Source organism: Dermacentor albipictus, chromosome 4 (genome assembly GCF_038994185.2).
Source record: "Dermacentor albipictus isolate Rhodes 1998 colony chromosome 4, USDA_Dalb.pri_finalv2, whole genome shotgun sequence".
NCBI lineage: Eukaryota > Metazoa > Arthropoda > Arachnida > Ixodida > Ixodidae > Dermacentor > Dermacentor albipictus.
In genome coordinates, this window is record NC_091824.1 from 41,991,829 (window position 1) to 42,010,215 (window position 18,387).

General features: G+C 48.3%; 1 protein-coding gene across 4 annotated transcripts in view; it reads left to right on the forward strand.

Moving 5' to 3' along the window:
* Positions 1-18,387, forward strand: part of BEAF-32 (Boundary element-associated factor of 32kD) — a 65,308-nt gene that overhangs the window by 37,156 nt on the left and 9,765 nt on the right. Inside the window, exon 1 of one of the 4 annotated variants that reach the window (XM_065438785.2) lies at positions 12,717-13,144. The exons of 2 other annotated variants lie outside the window; for them this stretch is intronic. In XM_065438785.2, the coding sequence (XP_065294857.1) occupies positions 12,922-13,144 (223 nt within the window). In that variant the 5' untranslated portion in view covers positions 12,717-12,921. Of the gene's footprint in view, positions 1-12,716; positions 13,145-18,387 lie in introns of those variants that run through there. One more of the 4 variants, XM_065438786.2, reaches the window with a different exon arrangement.

Genomic DNA, 18,387 nt, shown 5'->3' on the forward strand with positions numbered 1-18,387 from the left:
GTGGATACGGGCTCAAAAGTAGAGACCAGCGTTAAAGGAAATGCTGTGTAAACTGTTGTGTGAATTCGATGGTCATGTTTATGTGAACGTCGCATGAAAGCCGAGGTCTTGTCGCGTAGCCGTTATGGATAACTGGTAATTTATTTCATTTGCTAGCTTAAGGTCTTCCAATTCGTCTTCTCTGTCGTCTTCTGGAAAATTGTATGTATACCCAGGCAGCGGCTATGGCTGCGGAAGTATGTGTTATTTTTTTTTTGCAGTTTCAGTTGTTCAGGTAGTCTGAAGATTTGTCATTCAAATAAGATTAATGATATTTAGACAGCGAGTCGTACGTAAGCGCAGTCTCGGTTTCTTTTGTGTTTCCAGATCGCTGTCGAGGAAACACTTACTTCTCATCGTTCAATTTTATTTGTGAATTGCCTGGACGCGCGTAATAAGGGCTTGCGTCTCGCCGTCGCGCCCATTGATGGTTAACCTGCAGGTGCGGCGAATTTACGCATAATATCCCTGTGAGAAACGGAGAGGAGAGAGACGGGTCGCTGGCGATGTTTTCCTGGCCATACGTCATATAGCACGCCCCTCCCGATGACGAGGGCGATGGATGAAGTGACACACGTAGTTCTCGCGCACACAACGCCCACAAGCTACAAAAGCAACAAACACGAGCTCACACGGCAGTGAGCAACCGTTGAGCGTGTGGTTCAGGCCCGGGTGCCGGTCGAAGACTAAGAACCCACTTGGTGCGTGCGAAGCGCTAGCGCCGCGCCGTAAGGTCGGTATGTGCGTATGGTTAAGAATAGCTGCAAGGGTTTCTATAGTATAGAAGTCGCATTAACGTGCATAAAGTGCTTCAGAAAGACCGACCAACGTTTCGATAGGGGGACCTAGCTTTGTCAAAGATAGGTCCACCTATTGAAGCGTTGACGAGTATTTCCTGACGCCCTTTATTCCTGTTTACATAGCTTCTATACCATTGTGTGATAGTCCAGCTCTAGGACTCCTTCTTGATTTTAGATCTACTAAGGTAGCGAATAATAAGAAGCCGGCAACGTTTAGACCATGATATGTATATACTACATAAGTGGCTTGCTTCGACGCTTTACTTGTGTGCCTTTCACCTACTCTGTGATGAGTTGCTCTGCTCTATAACTTGGCCGCGTCGTGTGGCTGACGAGTGAAATAAGAATGGCCGTAGGTATATAAGTGGGAGCAGCGTTGTCGGCGTGTTTACACAGCAGGTCATCGCTCCTCTGACGCGCGTGTTCTATCGCACTCACGAGATACGTTCGGGACAAACAAACGGACCACTCTGCGGGCAAGATAAATGGCGCGTGAGGAACGGCACTCTGTTGCCGCCAAAGGCGCCCCCCTTGTCCGGCTCGCTTTCCTCAGCCATATACCTGTGCACGGTGTTCCGCGATGGCCCGTCTATAATGCCTCGATAGCGAAACGCGTGAGTGAACATGCCGCAAGCCGCTGCTAGTGCGCTCCGCGTCACGACGCGCATATATATATATATATATATATATATATATATATATATATATATACACACACACACACACACACACACACACACACTTTGAACTGGCGGCCTTTGTTGGTTCGTGATTGCAGTGATAAAGTGAGCGGGCGGGCTTCGCAGACACTCCTCGCCTCACGATCAGTGTTGGCATATATGCAAAGCAAAAGTGTTATGCGTCACCGGGCCACTTACCTTGAAGCCGGGAATGGAAGCTGGCGCGAGAGACGTGCCGAAAAAAAAAGGGGGGGCGGGGAAGGAGAGAGCATATATGACGTTCTGGGGTGAACGCGATTGTTTTCACATGAGACGTACGGGGCTTACAAAATGTATGTTAAAGACACACAAAGCGCACAACGCGCAACATTTGCAGGAAATTACTTTATAGAAGAAAATTGGTGGCGGGGTTTTGGGAAAAGAAGTTGCTCGTAGGTACCTTGGACTTGACTGGCCAGAAGTAACAGAATTTATCTGATAATTAAAATCTATCGTTGACACCAGTGTCTCACAGAAATGTTAAAGAGCATGTCTTCGTATCGTGGACGCGGAAATACCATGGTCCACGCCAAGCACTTGCCGCAGCTCAAGGTGCTATACCTGAAACACTACATTGAGCGTACAGCCCAAACACGTTTGAAAAACCGATCATACGCGTAGAGCCTAGTGGAGCGGTAAGGTCGTGGAACCTTGCCGAATGGTTTGACGAAACGCGGGGACCTGGCCCTCACGACACAACATTTCAGGGTAACGCCAGGGTTCTCGCACGCAACACAACGTCCAGGTCATGAACCTGGAGGGATTTCTCGTTGCCGAAGTGTAGATTCATGCGAATCATAAGCGGGGCATGTTAGATTTTTGTGGTGCGATCAAGGCGCCGTGGTCAGATGCCGACTTTAGTTCCCGTGTGACACATATTTGTGACTATACAGATACACCACGCCGGTATACGGTCGGGTCACGTGTGCCTTTAAGAACGCGTTGTCTAAGGATAAATTGACTGCATACGGTACGCGTGTTGTAAGCGTACACTGTGTGTCTTGCACGCTTTGTAAATATCACGCTCTGTCATTGCATCATTACATATCATTTTCTTCTTCCGTTTCCTGTCTCTCACCTTTTCCCTGACGTCAGTGTGCAACAACTGCCGAATAGGCGTGCTGCTCGTTCAACTGACATTGTCCCCTTTGTGATAATGAAAAAAAAATGTTTACCTTTGTTTTGTGAGTGACATATCACAGCGCGACCATCGCCACTTATCGCAACGAGAAAAAAAAATCCTGTCTCGAGATTTTTTGTTTTCTTCCGGGAAGGGTGGGCAAGGGTTGTCGATTGAATTTTTAAACAACGAAATTTTAAAAAAAGCTTGTTTTGTACTTAACGCTTCAATGTGCGGTATAGATAGTATATTGGCGGGATGGTGCGGTGCCTTTATGAATTTAAATCTTTCCGAAGTCCTGCGAGCCTTGTTTCTTCAGCCACCTCTGCTTGAGATTAGGCAACGAGACGGCGATTGTTGGCCACGTGTGACACATCGCGCTTGCGAGCCTGCTATCTGGGGCGCCCTTCGTGCGAACACCCCGTTTTGTGCATTTTCCTTTTCCCGTCGAAGGCTATAGCGACACCAAGTGTCCTTCACCGTATAGTAACCCTATTATGTAAGCGAACGCCGCTTACTCCTTGGAACTCGCTTATCGCGCCGGCTTGCGTAGCACACGTGTTAGCGTCGAGTGGTCGCATGTTACGATGAACGATGTGTATTCAGAGGTGTTCCTCGCGCCGAACCACGGAACTCGCCGTATACAGGTTATTGTTTAAGCAGTTTGGCCCAACGCCCAGCTCGGCTGATAAAACCGTTCGCGGAAACAAGTTTCCTCGAAGTTGGGGGTGCGCGTCCCTGCACGTGTGGTTTCGCAAGGTCTACGCGCTGTTGTGTCGGGCGAGCCCTCCACTTGAGTGCCTGTGGGGGTTTAACGGTGGCCTGGAGACCGCGTATAGTGAAACGCACGCGATGATTACGAAGAAGTGGCGTCCTGCCTTTTTTTTTTAATCTGAAGGTGTTAATCTGGAATTCACCTCCTCCTGTACTCGGACGTCTCCAGGCTTGGGAGTGGCGCCTGACACCGGCTAAAACGGCCGAGAACCAGCGTGGCTATACTAATCCAATTAGGAAGACGCACTAAGCTTCAACCAGGACACTGCCTCACCAGAACAGGAATTGGCTTTCCTGGTGCAGTATTCGGTCGCTACTTCCCGCATGATTCCTACTATTAACCCGTGTCCCCAGCAGCTGCGGAGCACCTGACCAAAGCGGCAGTCAGACCTGTAACGCTGAAGAGGGTGCTGAGAATCTCTAGGCGCGGACAGCACGCGAATGGAAACTCGCCCTGGCAACCTTTCACACCCGAACTCTTTCGAGTGATGCTAACTTAGCAGGACTCTTTGAAGATCAGGCATTGTTTGAGATATCATTGGTCTTAGGGAGGTTAGAACTGGTGAGGCTTATGCAGTGCTGACTAACGGCAACGCTCTCTGCTATAGAGGACTCCCAGATAGAGTGTTATACGGGGTAGGATTCATAATATATAAGGACATAATGGGCAACACTCACGAATTCTGCAGCATTAATGAGAGGGTAGCAGTAGTCGCAATAAAACTTAGTAAGAGGTACATATTAAAGGTGGTACAAGCCTGCGCTCCAACATCCAGTCATGACGATAATGAAGTAGTTCAGTTTTATGACGATTTTGAATTAGCGATGAGAAAAGTGCAAACTCAGTATACTGTAGCAATGGGCGACTTCAATGCAAAAGTGGTAGAATAGCAGGTTGGTGAACGAGCAATTGGCAACTGCGGCCTCGGTCCTAGAAACACTAGAGGAGAGGTGTTGGCAGATATCGCGGAAGGAAATAAGCTACGAATAATGAAGACCTTCTTTAGAAAGCGTAGCAAAAAAAGTGGACCTGGCTGAAAAAAGGAATGAAATATATTTTATACTTTATGCCGATCCCAGCATAGTGAAAGATGTTAAAATGTTAGATAGAGTGCAGTGACCATAGGTTGTTGAGGCCTAGGATTCGCCTCGATTTGAAGAGAGAAAGGGCAAAGCTGTTCGAGAAGAAATAGGCCAACCTAGGGGCAGTAAGGGTAGAAGCAGACCAATTCAGGCTGTTACTTGCAAACAAATATGCAGCCTTAGGACACAGAGATGAAGATGACATAGAGGTAATGAAGGAAACCTTAACTAGGCTGGCTTCAGAGGCAGCAATTGAAGTGGTAGGCAAGGCACACCACCAGGCAATAGTCAAGCTCATTTACGCAGCGACGAGCGGATCACACACCCCCCCTCCCCCCCCCCCCCCGAGAGCATCCCGCTCGTTCTCGGCATTTAAGATGTCGCCATACACAAAAGCGCATGAGGCGGGACTCCTCGCAACTCGGTGCCCGCATTATTGGTTGGCGAGCCAAGAATGAAATGTCGTGACCGTCGCTGCATCTGATGCTGCTATTTTGCCGAACAGCCCATACTTAAGAAAGAAATCACCAACCCTTCCCCTAATGGAAAAAGGGGGTATGTGAAGCTAGTTGTGCGTGCACCCGACCTTCGGCATGCTAAGTAACCCACGGGTAAAGGTGCCGGATTGCTTCAACCTCGCGCTCTATCAGGTCGGGATCTTCTCGTTGCTGCCGGATTACCTGGGCTCGGGCGGCTCTAACTGCTGGATCGGCGCGACGACGGCGAGCACTTTCACGGGCGAGTTCTCGCCGCCGCTCGTCGAAGGCTACCAGTTCCTCGGGGGAACGCACAACCCGTGGCCGTCCCATCCGTTTCCCGTGAATGAACTGAACGGAAACCCTTTCCTGCCCTTTCTCTCCCAGACGGAAGCGAAACTGCTCTGATTGGTTGCGCGCGCCTATGCAGCTGGAATCCTTGCTAATGACTCACACTCCGGCGCCGTCTCAGCGGTCAAGTCATCAAACCGCACTTTCTCGGAGCTCTCGCAGCTGATCTGCTCTGGGAGCAACTGGGTTTTTACAAGCTTCAGTACAAGCTTCGCTTCAAAATAATAATCACGTACCTGACGGTGGGATCGAACGTTTGTCCCCCAGCACAGCAGCTCGATGCTCTGACCATTAGCCCAAAACATTCTTCAACGCGAAGCTTTCCTTGCCTCTTTCGGCGACTTTTTGCCGCCGCCGCAGCTGCTTTCGCAGTCTTGCACGTCGCGTTTGGAGGTGGTTGGGAGCGCGCAACAGGATTGCTGCAGAAGAGATAGCCGGTGTCCCTTCGTTATGAGAAGCGTGGCCACAATGTCCTCGATAGCTGCCTGGGACTCGCCACAATGTCCTCTCCCCGCAACAGCATTGCAAGAGATGCAACGCTTGCCTTTGTGCTCGCGCGTAATAGTCCGGAGTGGGAGTGGAGAGAGGAGGCAGATAATAATGGGCAGAACCGGATGCCCTCCGATGCACTTGTGAAACCAGTGAACAACTATTTCACCGTTTCTCTCTTGGCATCTCGCCTACACGGCGCGGTAGAGGAGCAACGCTCCATCGTCCACCCACCGGTTCAGATCACCTGTTCCGCCCGCCCTCCATGCTACGGGTTATGCCGCACTGATCAACGATCAACAAAGTTGCTGTCCTGTCGAGCATCACCAATGTCTACATCAGCTATTTGACGCCAAGAACTGCGGACGGCTGGAACCGCCTTCCCGCCGCCATGGTTGCCCTCTCTGACGCCACCGAATTCAAAGAAGCTGTCACCATTTACCTCCCCTCCTCTCTGTAATGCCTTCGGGCCCTAAGATTGCGAAAAATAAATAAATAAATAAATAAATAAATAAATAAATAAATAAATAAATAAATAAATAAATAAATAAATACATATGAATCAGAAAGCATGCGGCCTGCTCTAATATAAAACAAAGCCTACTACTAACATTTGAGCACTCAGTGGGTGAATGTAAATTCAAGATACGGTACTGCGCGTTTGTGCTGTTTGTGAACAATAAACATCGTGTAAATTTGTCCTGCGGAGAACTGACCACGGCGTGTTAAAGCGTCAATACGACACTGTGCAAGCGGCCCTCCAGCCAATCAACACTTCTGTGTCCGACGCGATACCTTAGCGGATATGGCATTGCTCGAGGTCGCAAATTTATTCTCTGCCGTGGTGGCCTCATTTCGACGGGGGCAAAACGCAAAAAAAGAACTAAAATAGAAGTCGCTTGTGCATTTAGATTTAGGAGTACATCACTGAATACCAGGCAGACAAAATTAATCCGAAGTCCCCCACGGTACGTGGTGCCTGACAATCAGATTGCGGCTTTGGGACGTGAAGCACCGTAATTTAATTTGACGCTTCTGCTACGACGCGACGTCGCCGTGTGAGGCAGTGACAGTGCTAACCTACTCGCAGGCCACGAACAAATGGCGCCCACGACAACGCGCCTCGAGCGAACACGTCTCGATGTGTGTTCCGTGTGTACAGCGTGGACAGACAAGAGTGGGCCACGCAATGAGAACATCGCCGCTGCATCCCTCTCGTATATCGCACCAAGCACCCAACAACTTGCACAGTGTAGTGGTTGTCAGCACCGCCAAATTGACGTCAGTTGACGCAAAACAGTACGGAATGATTCGCTTGCACCGAATCCGGCAGTGCGTGCGATCTGCGTAGCTGCTATTTTCGTCATTGTATTATTATACTCGCCGACAACTTTCTGTGGCACTGAAGGGAAAAGCTACGGAGGCAAAGCGCGCACAAGAGAGAGGGCGCTTCTGAAAAAGAATCCCGCGTTTTCATCCACGTGAGTTTAAGCTGGGGAAGATAAAACAAAACATCTTATTAGCAACAGATAACGTAAAACACACACACCACTGAGCCTAAATGTTTACTTATTTTGCGGTCTTTCCCTTCCGCGTGGGGGAAAACGCGAAACCGTCGCGCGTGAAAGCAGCGTCGATTCAGCGTCCGTTCCGAGCAACCGAAAGCACTGTCATACGCTGGCGGGCTACTTGGCGCAGGCAGGCGCCCGTATATAGCTTTCCCCACATTGCCGCAGAAAGTTGTCCGCAAGCATAGTGCCACGATCGCACGTGCCAGCGCCACACATCGCGTGTAGCACGGGCACGGTTGAGCAGTTGCTCACACGCCAATGCCCTTTAGGCCACAGAATGAAGCGGGGCAAACTTATATAGCGTTCGTTTAACCCGCTATGCGTAAGCTTCGTTTCACGTAGATTCCGAGCCGTGCTTTGTATCTGAATATCTTTTGTTTTTTTTCTTTTGTGCGTGCGAAGCCAATCGTTTTTTTTTTATTTGGAGCGCTGACTAAATCAGACCTGTTTTCGTCACTTTTCGTACAATTTGGGACACATCGCGCGTGTGAATTGTTTTCCTCCAACGAGGAATTCCCAGTACGCGCGAGTCCCAAGTTCGCGTTGATTGTACAGTCAACCTCAAAAGTTTACGGGACGCAGGATCTGCCAAGAAGCTGAATTCTCGCGGAGCGTGGTCACACACCTTCGAATTGAATGTTCCAGCCTTCGTCACCTACGCAGTGATTCATTAAATACGAACTGTCATGCCTTAATAGTGCAGGAATTCACATTTGAAGGGAAAACCGCATCGCGCAAGGTTTTGCTGTTGACTGTACGTTCCTACCCTCTGTACGCACCGCCCGTCGGTCTCTGCTATCGATTGAATGATTTAGTGTGGTTTTCGGACAGTTGGGTCCGGCGGGGCCTTTTGTTTGCACCAGAGTGTTGGAAAGGCGACGAAACGTTAAATGACGAAAATTCGATGTCGTAAAAGACGAGGTTTTGGATCGCTCCCGTGGCCGCCATTTCCCGTACGACGTCCCGAGGCACCTGCTTGGTGCACCCTTGGTGTATCTGGTGTCATCCTGAAAGACAATTACAAATGGGTACGCCTTGCAAACTCAGCAGCTAGAATTCGTGAATTAACATAGTTGCCGCAACAAGCTTATTAAATAGCTAATTAGTACATTTTCGGTAATTATTTCAACATGTGTTTATTTTTCGTACAAGTAGTGTCCGTCTCCTCGTATGCTACTGCTCAAGGACTAGAATTATTCCATCTGTCACAGACGATACCTAAGAATTCTGTAAAGCATGAAAAAAGAAAGGTCACGCCGCATAGGTTAACTCATATTTATGTTTACTGTCTATTTAAGCCGCTGTTCGATCTAGTTGGATTCTGCGCCTTTATATATTCCGCGCGAGCTGCCGTGGAGGCTCTCAGTGGCCACAGCGTTTTGTTGTCAAACACGAAGTAGGAGGCTCGAATCCCTTACGCGGCGGCCTCATTTCGATCAGTGCAGGAAAAAAAAAACAGAAAAAAAAACCGCTCGCGTGAATTGAGTTAGGTTCGCATTAATGAAGCTTAAGCGGTCAAAATTAATTCGGAGCCCTTCGCGGAGCAGATCAATCACGAAAAGGGGTACTTCGCCGCGAAGCGGCGCAGCTTCCACCGCACTGCTCTGTTTTTTTTTTTTAACGAAACGCAGTGCAGGCGTTCTGCCGAAGTTCTAAGGAAAACAGGCAGCTTGCGGACGGCGAATGCCTTTATATCTGTAAAGCAGATGCCCCCCCCTTTTTTTTTCGGCGTGTCATATTCACGGCGTCGGCGCAGTGCCAGTCTCGCACGCTGCGTGGTTTGGAAGTCACGTGGGTCGCGCACGCGCGCTGTATGCACGATAGCGAGAGGTATCTGCGGTAAGGTCGATTCAAATAGGTCGCGAAGCTTCGGACGAAAAGCGGTTTAGTACAGATTGTCACGGACATCAGCATGGGGGGTTATGGGAGCAGCGATTGAAGCGCGACTATGTTTGGAGGGAACAAACAATGGGAAAGAAAGAGGCGTTCTTTAATTCAAACGAGACACAGTTAGAATCATTCAACGAAAATAAAATTCCTAGTCAGTTTTATATATTCGTGATGAGTTCAGAAAATGTGTTTAATTTTATTATTATTAATAAATGCGTTTCTTTTCAGCGCCCATCGCTACAGGGGGCGTTGACGCCACTATCACTCGCAGTGCAATGCACGTCTTGAAATGGGCAGAAAGGCGCACTCGTATCACCTGTTGAAATACGCCCCCCTCACAATTTGTGCTTTCTTGCTTGTCGAAGTTTGTCTGAATTTGGTGACGCGGGTAGCTTCATTGCTTCTTAAGCTGTTCAGTCAAAAGTAGTGAGTTACGACCGCCAGATAATTGTGTAGTTGTTTTCGTGCGACTGCGCTGGCCGACGATCTTGGAATCCGACAATAGGATCAGCACTCTACACCTAAAGCTTTCGTCGGCCTCCAAAGAAAGTATGTTCTGTGCAGGGATGCCGGGGCATTTGAATATATAGCTTCAAAGGAAGAACAACAAAACAAATTTCTCCCCTTCGAAAACAAAATGACGTCACTTCTGCTTTTAACGGACATGGCGTCACGTTATTTTTTCGTCCGCCGGAAGTGTTCCCACCACATACAGATGGCGCTAAGCCCCATGAACCGGCGATAGACCGCCATGTTTTGAACGTATGGGCTCCTATGGAAGCATCGCTACCAGGTATATTTACCTTGTTTGCGGTACGTTGCCGTCAGCACGGGCTTTCTCGTTGAACCACGTGCCGCCGTCGGAGGGACGAAAAACGGTGAAGGATATAATAATAATAATAATATTTGGGGTTTTACGTGCCAAAACCACTTTCTGATTATGAGGCACGCCGTAGTGGAGGACTCCGGAAATTTTGACCACCTGGGGTTCTTTAACGTGCACCTAAATCTAAGCACACGGGTGTTTTCGCATTTCGCCCCCATCGAAATGCGGCCGCCGTGGCCGGGATCGGTGAAGGAGGAAACCCTGGCGGCAAATTGAAAAGCGCTTCTGTTTGAGTTTCGTTTCTTTGTCTTCACACTCGTTGGACCCCCAACGTCAACCTGCGTTTTTACTCTGGCGCCCTGGCGTCCTGTGGAGCTGTGCACGGTGTGTCCCAGCTAACGTTAGCCAAGCTGTTCAAAGAAAAAGAAATGAAACAAATTACGGCGAAAGATGCAATTATAAGACCCAAGATGTTCGGTCGTCAGAGGCCTGACCACCGACCACCGTAAGTCTCAAAATTGTATCTTACACGCTGTCTTTTAATGCGAAAGCTTTAGACTGCTCATGACGTCGAAAACCCGGGGTAGTTGTCGGCGTTGGCATGGCCACACGATGGTACAAAAAGGCTATGAGCCCTCGACGTTTGGTGGAAGTCTAACCCACGACCTTTGTCTTCATCATCATCATCATCATCATCATCATCATCATCATCATCATCATCATCATCATCATCATCATCAGCCTGGTTACGCCCATTGCAGGGCAAAGGCCTCTCCCATACTTGACCAACAACCCCGGTCATGTTCTAATTGTGGCCATGTCGTTCCTGCAAAGTTCTTAATCACATCCGCCCACCTAACTTTCTGCCGCCCCCTGCTACGCTTCCCTTCCCTTGGAATCCAGTCCGTAACCCTTAATGACCATCGGTTATCTTCCCTCCTCATTACATGTCCTGCCCATTTCTTTTTCTTGATTTCAACTAAGATGTCATTAACTAGCGTTTGTTCCCTCACCCAATCTGCTCTTTTCTTATCCCTTAACCTTACAGCCATCATTCTTCTTTCCATAGCTCGTTTCGTCGTCCTCAATTTCAGCAGAACCCTTTTCCTAGGCCTCCCTTTGTCTTGGTTAAGGCGAATCAAAGGACAATTAATTAACACAGAGTAATTAAGACAGTCCAACCCACGACCTTTGGTGGGAGTCGAACTCTCGACCTTTCGCGGAAGTCTGAATTTTGATGTCTGGTGTTAATTAAGACGAAGTTAATTAAGACACCGATAATCAATACATGGTCAATTAGAAGCTTCGAACCTACGACATTTGGTGGGAGTCTAAACCATGACATTTGCTGTTAATTAAGGCTGATATACTTAAATCACACTTAATTAAGACATAGCTAATTAAGGCACGGGAACCAACGAGCTCTGGTAATCAAGGCGAAGGTAAATTAAGAAGACTGAGAGAGCATAGCCATTGCGTGGTGGTCGCAAGGCTTTCGCATTCATCCACGTAGGCCCTTTAGAAATGTCGCTTGAATTTTTAATCAGATTTTCGTTGAATCGTTGGACAGCTTGGCTAACTTAAGCTCCGGCGCACGGTATATGTGATGGAGACTTGTATGATCTCCAGCGCGTGCGACAACGATATGCACGCCAGTCGCGTTTGGTTGACTGACACACAGACATGAATAGATTACTTCTATACTCACAAACACACACACACACACACATGCACTCACATACGCGCCTTCACGCGAACAGACGGACAGCAAGACAGGTGGACAAAGACTGACAAGCCGACAGACGGACAGGCAGGCAGGCAGTGTTCATGTCCCAGATAGACAGCTGCGCTGGTCGAAAGGCCGTACTGGGGGCACGGAGATGGCTTTAGCCACCTGGGTATGTTAAATCGGTGGGCACGCAGTATGGAAGGGGTTTCCAGGGTTAATTTTCAGTCCTCATGGTTTATCTACCTGTACAGATCTAAATTCACTGGCGGTTCTGTATTTGTCGCGCATCGCCAATGCTGAGAACGTGGAAATCGAACCCATGACCTTGTGTACGCTAGAGCCACCGAAGCGAGTTATGTTTTGCTTGTGAAAGTAAAGTAAATAAAGAGTAAATAAGTAAAAGGTGGTTAATTGTGGGTGTCATTGTCACACTATTTACATTTATTCATCGCTTCTATTCCTTGAAATTAAAGCGACAGTGCGAAGCCTGCTTCCAGGGAGGTAATTCAGAACTTGCATTGTTCGCTGCGGAGTCGGTTCGCACAGCGACGTTTGCCACAACTCATTCTGTGCCCGCCGCGCCCCGTCTGCAGTGTTTTCTTGTGCACGAGGCGCCGTGCCAACCGGGAAGTGCAAGACCACGTGTCGTTAAGTTCGGCGCCCGGTCGCGCCGGGAAGAAACACAAACAAAATAGAAGATGAAGGAGAGATATAGCCCTGGTTCCACGCTGGCACAGCTTGGCAAAGGGGGTTAGGAAGAGGCGGCAGGGTCTCGGTTGGGGTAGGGGGTAACGTACACCGAAGGGAAGGCCGTTCGTTTGATAACTACGGCCGACGAGCGGCCCAGTCAGCGGCGGGATCCCGATAGCGGCCCGCGGCTTCTTCCCGTTACGCGGAACCGCTCCGCGATTGCGCGCCTCGCAGAGCGGCCGTGTACCGCGCCCACCGGCGTGCCGCTCGAACGTGGCCGAATCGGGGCCGCCGCCGCGCCGTGCATTTGTCGATCGGCGATACGAGGGAGGGGGACGGCCTCGTGCTTCGCCGCCGTGACAGGATGCTCGAGGACCTGCGACGACGCAAGCACGCCCACGTGATGTCGGCCTCGCAGCCGCACTGGGGTCGCGACCCGGCGCCCAAACGCCGCTGCGTCCCGCGCTCCGCGGATTGTCGGCCGCCGCCGCCGCCGCTGGTGGCCGCGTCGTCGCCTTGGATCCCGGAGCGCTGCAGTGCCACGGGGGGTCCGCCTTCGCTCCTGCCGAGAGCCGCTTTTCGTGCACGTACGTATACTGCGCGTTGCAGTGCGCCGCCGACACAACGTGCACGGAGTGAGAGAGAGAGAGAGACACGTGGAGAAGGCGCAAGCGGGAGAGGGGGTAGATAGAAGGGAAGGAGGAGAGGTGCGCGCTTGCTGAGCGCTCGCGCTACAGGGGGTCGTCGACGCAGCCGGTTCCGACGCATGTAGAGTGGAGGTGATGAAATGGCCGAGTTGAGAACGCGCAGTGGAGCCCTCTCGCTGGGGCTTCACTGCGTATGGACGGCAGTCGAGCGTCGGTTGGCAGACGCCGCCATCTTGGAAATGCGGAAGTGCGAACTTTGGAACTTTGTTTTCTGCGCTGTGAAATGGAAGTCTGTGAAATGATCGTGTAATTGTGACGATATTGTGAATTTAGAGGAGGGGCAGAGAACAAGAACCTTCTTTGTTCGTTCTTTTTGCTCAATATGGCTGAGAAAAAGCAGTTATTTGAAAAAGGCAGTTCTGGCTTTTTAGCGCACGATAGTCATATATAGACAGTTTAGACAGACGTAGACATAGCGCGACTTGCAACAATCGTTGTTTTAAGCATCACACACACACACGCACACACACAAACACACGCACACACACGCACGTGTGTGTGCGCGTGCGCGCGCGCGCGCAAGACAAGGAACGGCTTGCGCAGGTGCGTTTGCACAATTTCGTAAATGATGGCATGAAGCTTCAAACATACGCAAGTAACAAATAATGAAAAACCAAGTTAAGAAAAATAAATGCGAAGTTGCAAGCATATTCAGATTAGTCTGTACCGCCTTATCTGCTGAGTCGCTATTTACCCGCGGTTAAGGAAATTCAACTCCTTTTTTTTAAGGAGAGGTCAGTAGATGGTGCACTAGCGCACTCCACCCCCAAAACTATCGAGCTTCGCCGCTTCTGCGATCTCGCTTGTCGTTCATCTAACGCGCATCGGCGTTAGAGAAAGTATCGATGCTTACGATGAATTCATGTTTGTGAATACCCCATAAATATCTGTAGAAGGGTTTTTTGAGCTGCTGTCCTTTTATTTGGGAGCCACGTTTCCTAAATGGGGTGGACAACGTCTTTCTTTAAAAAAGGGGGGAAAAGGAATTGATAATGTTGCTTCTGTCGCGGCTATATTAAGTGACCTTTATCTTGCTAGTTTTTAGAGAAAATTGGAAAACCAGTTCGATAATTAAGATATGTTCGGAAAGCGTTCAGATATGTTCCCGATTATCTTATTTTCCTAGGGATTGCTCCTGGCGTGTTCAATCTGCCGTGTTCGTCTCGTAACTACTTGATGTTTTCACTAAGCGCATGTCTCCGCTGATGATCTCCCATGAAAAGCTAGAAATATGTTGTTTAACATTGTTTGATGTACGATTGCGTTTCGCCGGGAACCATGTATGCTGCTTGTATGAACCCAGATTCAGTAAGTCGCTGCTGCCGTCTTCGTCGCGTCACACTGAGCTGGTAAAAAAAAAAGGGGGGGGGGGGGCATCGCCAAGTTAAATTTAATGAATGCACTTCGTCGCTACTGTTTTCGCAAGTGTCGTGGCAGCTTTATTGCACAAGCCGACCGCTTCAAAAAGTGCCGGGTTTCCGCGGTCAATGATCACCTCAGTTTAGTAAAAACTTTCAAACACACCCTCCGGCATGTGCAATCCTATGCGACGCAGAAGTAGCCTGGAAAAAAAAAAAAGATGTGCGCTGATGCCATACGTGCACGACGCCTGACATATAGGCTTTGAAGCAGACCGGTAACAGCGCCAACCTGAAAGTCGTCTTCTCGGTGCCAAATAAGCTTTCAAGTCTGTGCAAGGCCTGCTACTGCAGCACTAGGAAGCTGGGTTGCCCGACAAACCACAATGAATTGAGGCTTTGTTAAATGTGAGACGAACGTTGTTTGTAAGCTGCCGGTTGTCACGCGACAAAACAAAAAAAAGTATAAACGGGACGATGCACGAATGGCAGGTTTGCGGGGGAGCACGCGAACAGTGCATGCGGTATGGCGGTGCGGGCCATCTCGGCTCCCACTGCTGAAACAGCGGATGTGGTCCCCAGCATGCGCAGTGCTGCGTAACAGAAAGAAGTACCTAGCAAGCGACACGTGAGGCCATAGAGGCGGCGAAGATCCCTAGATTTGGGGACGGGTGCGTTAGTGCACAATCTGTCGACCTTTCTAAAAAAAAGCAAAAAAAAGCATTGGATTTATTTGGCCGCACGCAAAGAGCGTCTAGACGAGAATGGCAACACGTAATCTTGCAACCTCGTGCTTTCCTAACTTGGTTTTTAATCATTTGTTACTTTCGTACAATTCACGCTTCATGTGGTGATTAGTGAAACTGTGCAAATGCGCTTGTGCAGGCTGTTTGTTTCATTCCCGATTCAGCTTTCTGGAAAGGAAATTCGTGACTTTCGCGCGGTACTTTAACATGTTGCGCGGGCTTTATTTTGGGCTTGGAAAAAAGACTTTCATGTAGCATGTACGGAGCAACAGAAAGCTGGATCGGGAATATATCAGGATGGTCTATAATGTTCTCATTCGCACTTTTGCACCGAATAGATTGCTTAATGACGCTGAATAATTCATAATAACTTATTATTTAATACTGGCGAATTAAAAAGAAAAGACTAGTTTGACTTGCTCTAAGCGACGGCAAACAACATTACCTTGCTTCTGTCCTGTTACTTGGCACTTGCATTTTGGCGCACAGGTTACGTGGGACACATGGTGTGTGAGAGCTTCTTTCACTCTAAGCGATTGTGCGAGCTTTGAAAGTTGTGCAAACTTTTTCTTAGAGTGTGCGATGGCAGGGCTCGGAGTACTCACCGCGCTTCGTTCAGAATACGCCGGAAAGGAGCGCATGCATCTTGCGTTGGACACACGTCCTTGTATTCGCTCGAGTTCTTGTTTTCTTCCTTGTCCTTTTGACGACTGGAATAGCCGGCTCTTCGCTGGCATGTTTACCCAGGAGGTCATCATTTAATGAGCAAGAGCAACGTCAGTGATGTCTCATTCTGGTTGGGATACACGCAGAAGATGCGTCAGAAATGTATTCCTTCCGGTTCGGTCTTAACATCTGTTTTTCCTGGAAAGTGCCAGATTTGGAAGCCTCTCGATTTCCGCTGTAATAATACAAGCTTATTTTAGAGGAAGCGGTGTTGAATCACCAAATGGCTGGTGCGGGCTTTTCCAGTGACGAGCAAATGTCGCACATGATTGCGGATCTACACATTGCAGTCCTTGTAAGAAGTTTATAGGTTACTTTCACTGTGCATGTCGTAGAGTGCAATACAATACACTACAGTTTTATTTTGACAACAAATATCGAATTGTCAGAAAGATCCACGTGAAGGAAAAAAAAAAAAACGAGAAGTGTCTTACAAAGCGTCGGAAAACCTTTTTACGGGCTAAACACCACTGAGCGCGACACACACAGAAAAAAAAAACATAAAGAAAAGACATACATCATGCATTCGGCAACAGAGTACAAGCTATACAACTATCCAAATGAATTCAATAGACATGTAATTCATATAACATGTCATTGTTAAATAAACAGAACATAATAAAATGAGGAAGCAATACTCTTAATGCAATAAAACGTGCAAATTGCAATATATGCTAATGAGGAAAAATTAAAAACTTCACATTAACATGAAAAGGCTATGTTATTTTGCTCAAATGGGCAGCGACAGAAGATACATGACGATATTCTTTTTGAAAGTCTGATTGGACAAGTTGTCAACAGTCATAGTCGTTTACCTACAAGATTGTGGTTGAAAAAGTCTAAAAATTTCTAAGGTCACTTACTGGATGCTATTTCCTTCTTCAGATAATTTTTGTGCCCCAAGTCGTGGCGGTGTTCTCCAGAGAAAGATAAAAAAAAGGATCGAGATGTATCTGCTTCAGTCTACATGGGGCTATAGATAACAGGGGCTACCTTATTTCGGCAGCTGCTGTGGTTCACGAGGTGCTCTTGACAGTACAGACATCTAGATGATCAAAAGTAGAGTTTCTTTTTTTTCATTCCTCGGGATGTCTGAACTTTTGGAATTCTGTAGCAATTCCTGTAATCAGCCTGTGGTCAGCATGGCGGTCGCAGGCAACGTGGCCCATGGGCTTTTGACAAAGACTGTACAGTGCATAAAGTATAACTGCAGGCAACTTCACATGTCTGTTTTTCTCTGTCATAGCCTATTCTGTGAAAAGTTCTTGCACCCTGAAGGCTTCTCACTTGTCCTATGGATAACACCAATATCCTGAAGGTGGTGCAAAAAAAATTATGGCATGTCTTAGGGAGCTCAAACTACAACTGCGATGAGAAAAGCCATAGTTGAAGACTGTCTAATAAACCTGACCAGCTGGGACTGCACCGAAATATTTTGTGCGAGGGTTTTACACCAATAGATCTTTTAATTCATGCAGTTTTGGGCTGTCTCTCCCAGCTGCCGTCATGTGTACTTGCCATGAAAAACTTGGGGAAAAAACGAGAAGAAAATCAATATTAAAATGTATGGTTCTACGTGCCAAAACAATGACCTAATTATGAGGCACGCCGTAGTGGGGAACTCTGGATTAATATTGACAAACCCTACTTCCTTAACATGCACCGAATGCATGGTACGCAGGTGCTTTTGCACTTCGCCCCCCATCGACATGAGGTCACCGGGGACGGAATTCGATCCCGCGACCTAACGCTTCGCAGGGCAACGTCATGGACGCTAAGCATCCATGGCTGGTATGAAATAAAAAAAAAGACAAAGAAATTTTGTGTGAAAGCAACAAATTACAAGATTTGCCATAGTGCCTTGAAAATTTTGAGTATCTATTGCTATAATCTGCTGGAAAGCTTGGAGTTTAGGTGACTCAAGGGTTCTGCCCTGAATATCGGCTGATGTCTGTAATGGATCCGGTCGTACCAGTCTCTTCCCTGATTTTCCAGTCTTCCCTGTTTGTTAGAACGAGCACCTAGATGGCTACCGTAATTGTATTGTGCATTGTTTTTGTGCTCTTGCTCTATCACTGAACCATTTCCCAGTTAGTCTAGCGTATACTTTTCAACAGATTAAAGGTGTTTCCTAGTCGACATCTGAAGTGCACGAGGTCAGCGTGACTTCGTGATTAGGTTCCGTGACCACGTGCACTAAATTCTTGCCCGCGGCAGTTGCAAACACCTCGTAGAGCTACACTTATAGGGAACCCAAGCTCAAGTTTGGGCGCGCGACGACAGCGCGCACTGC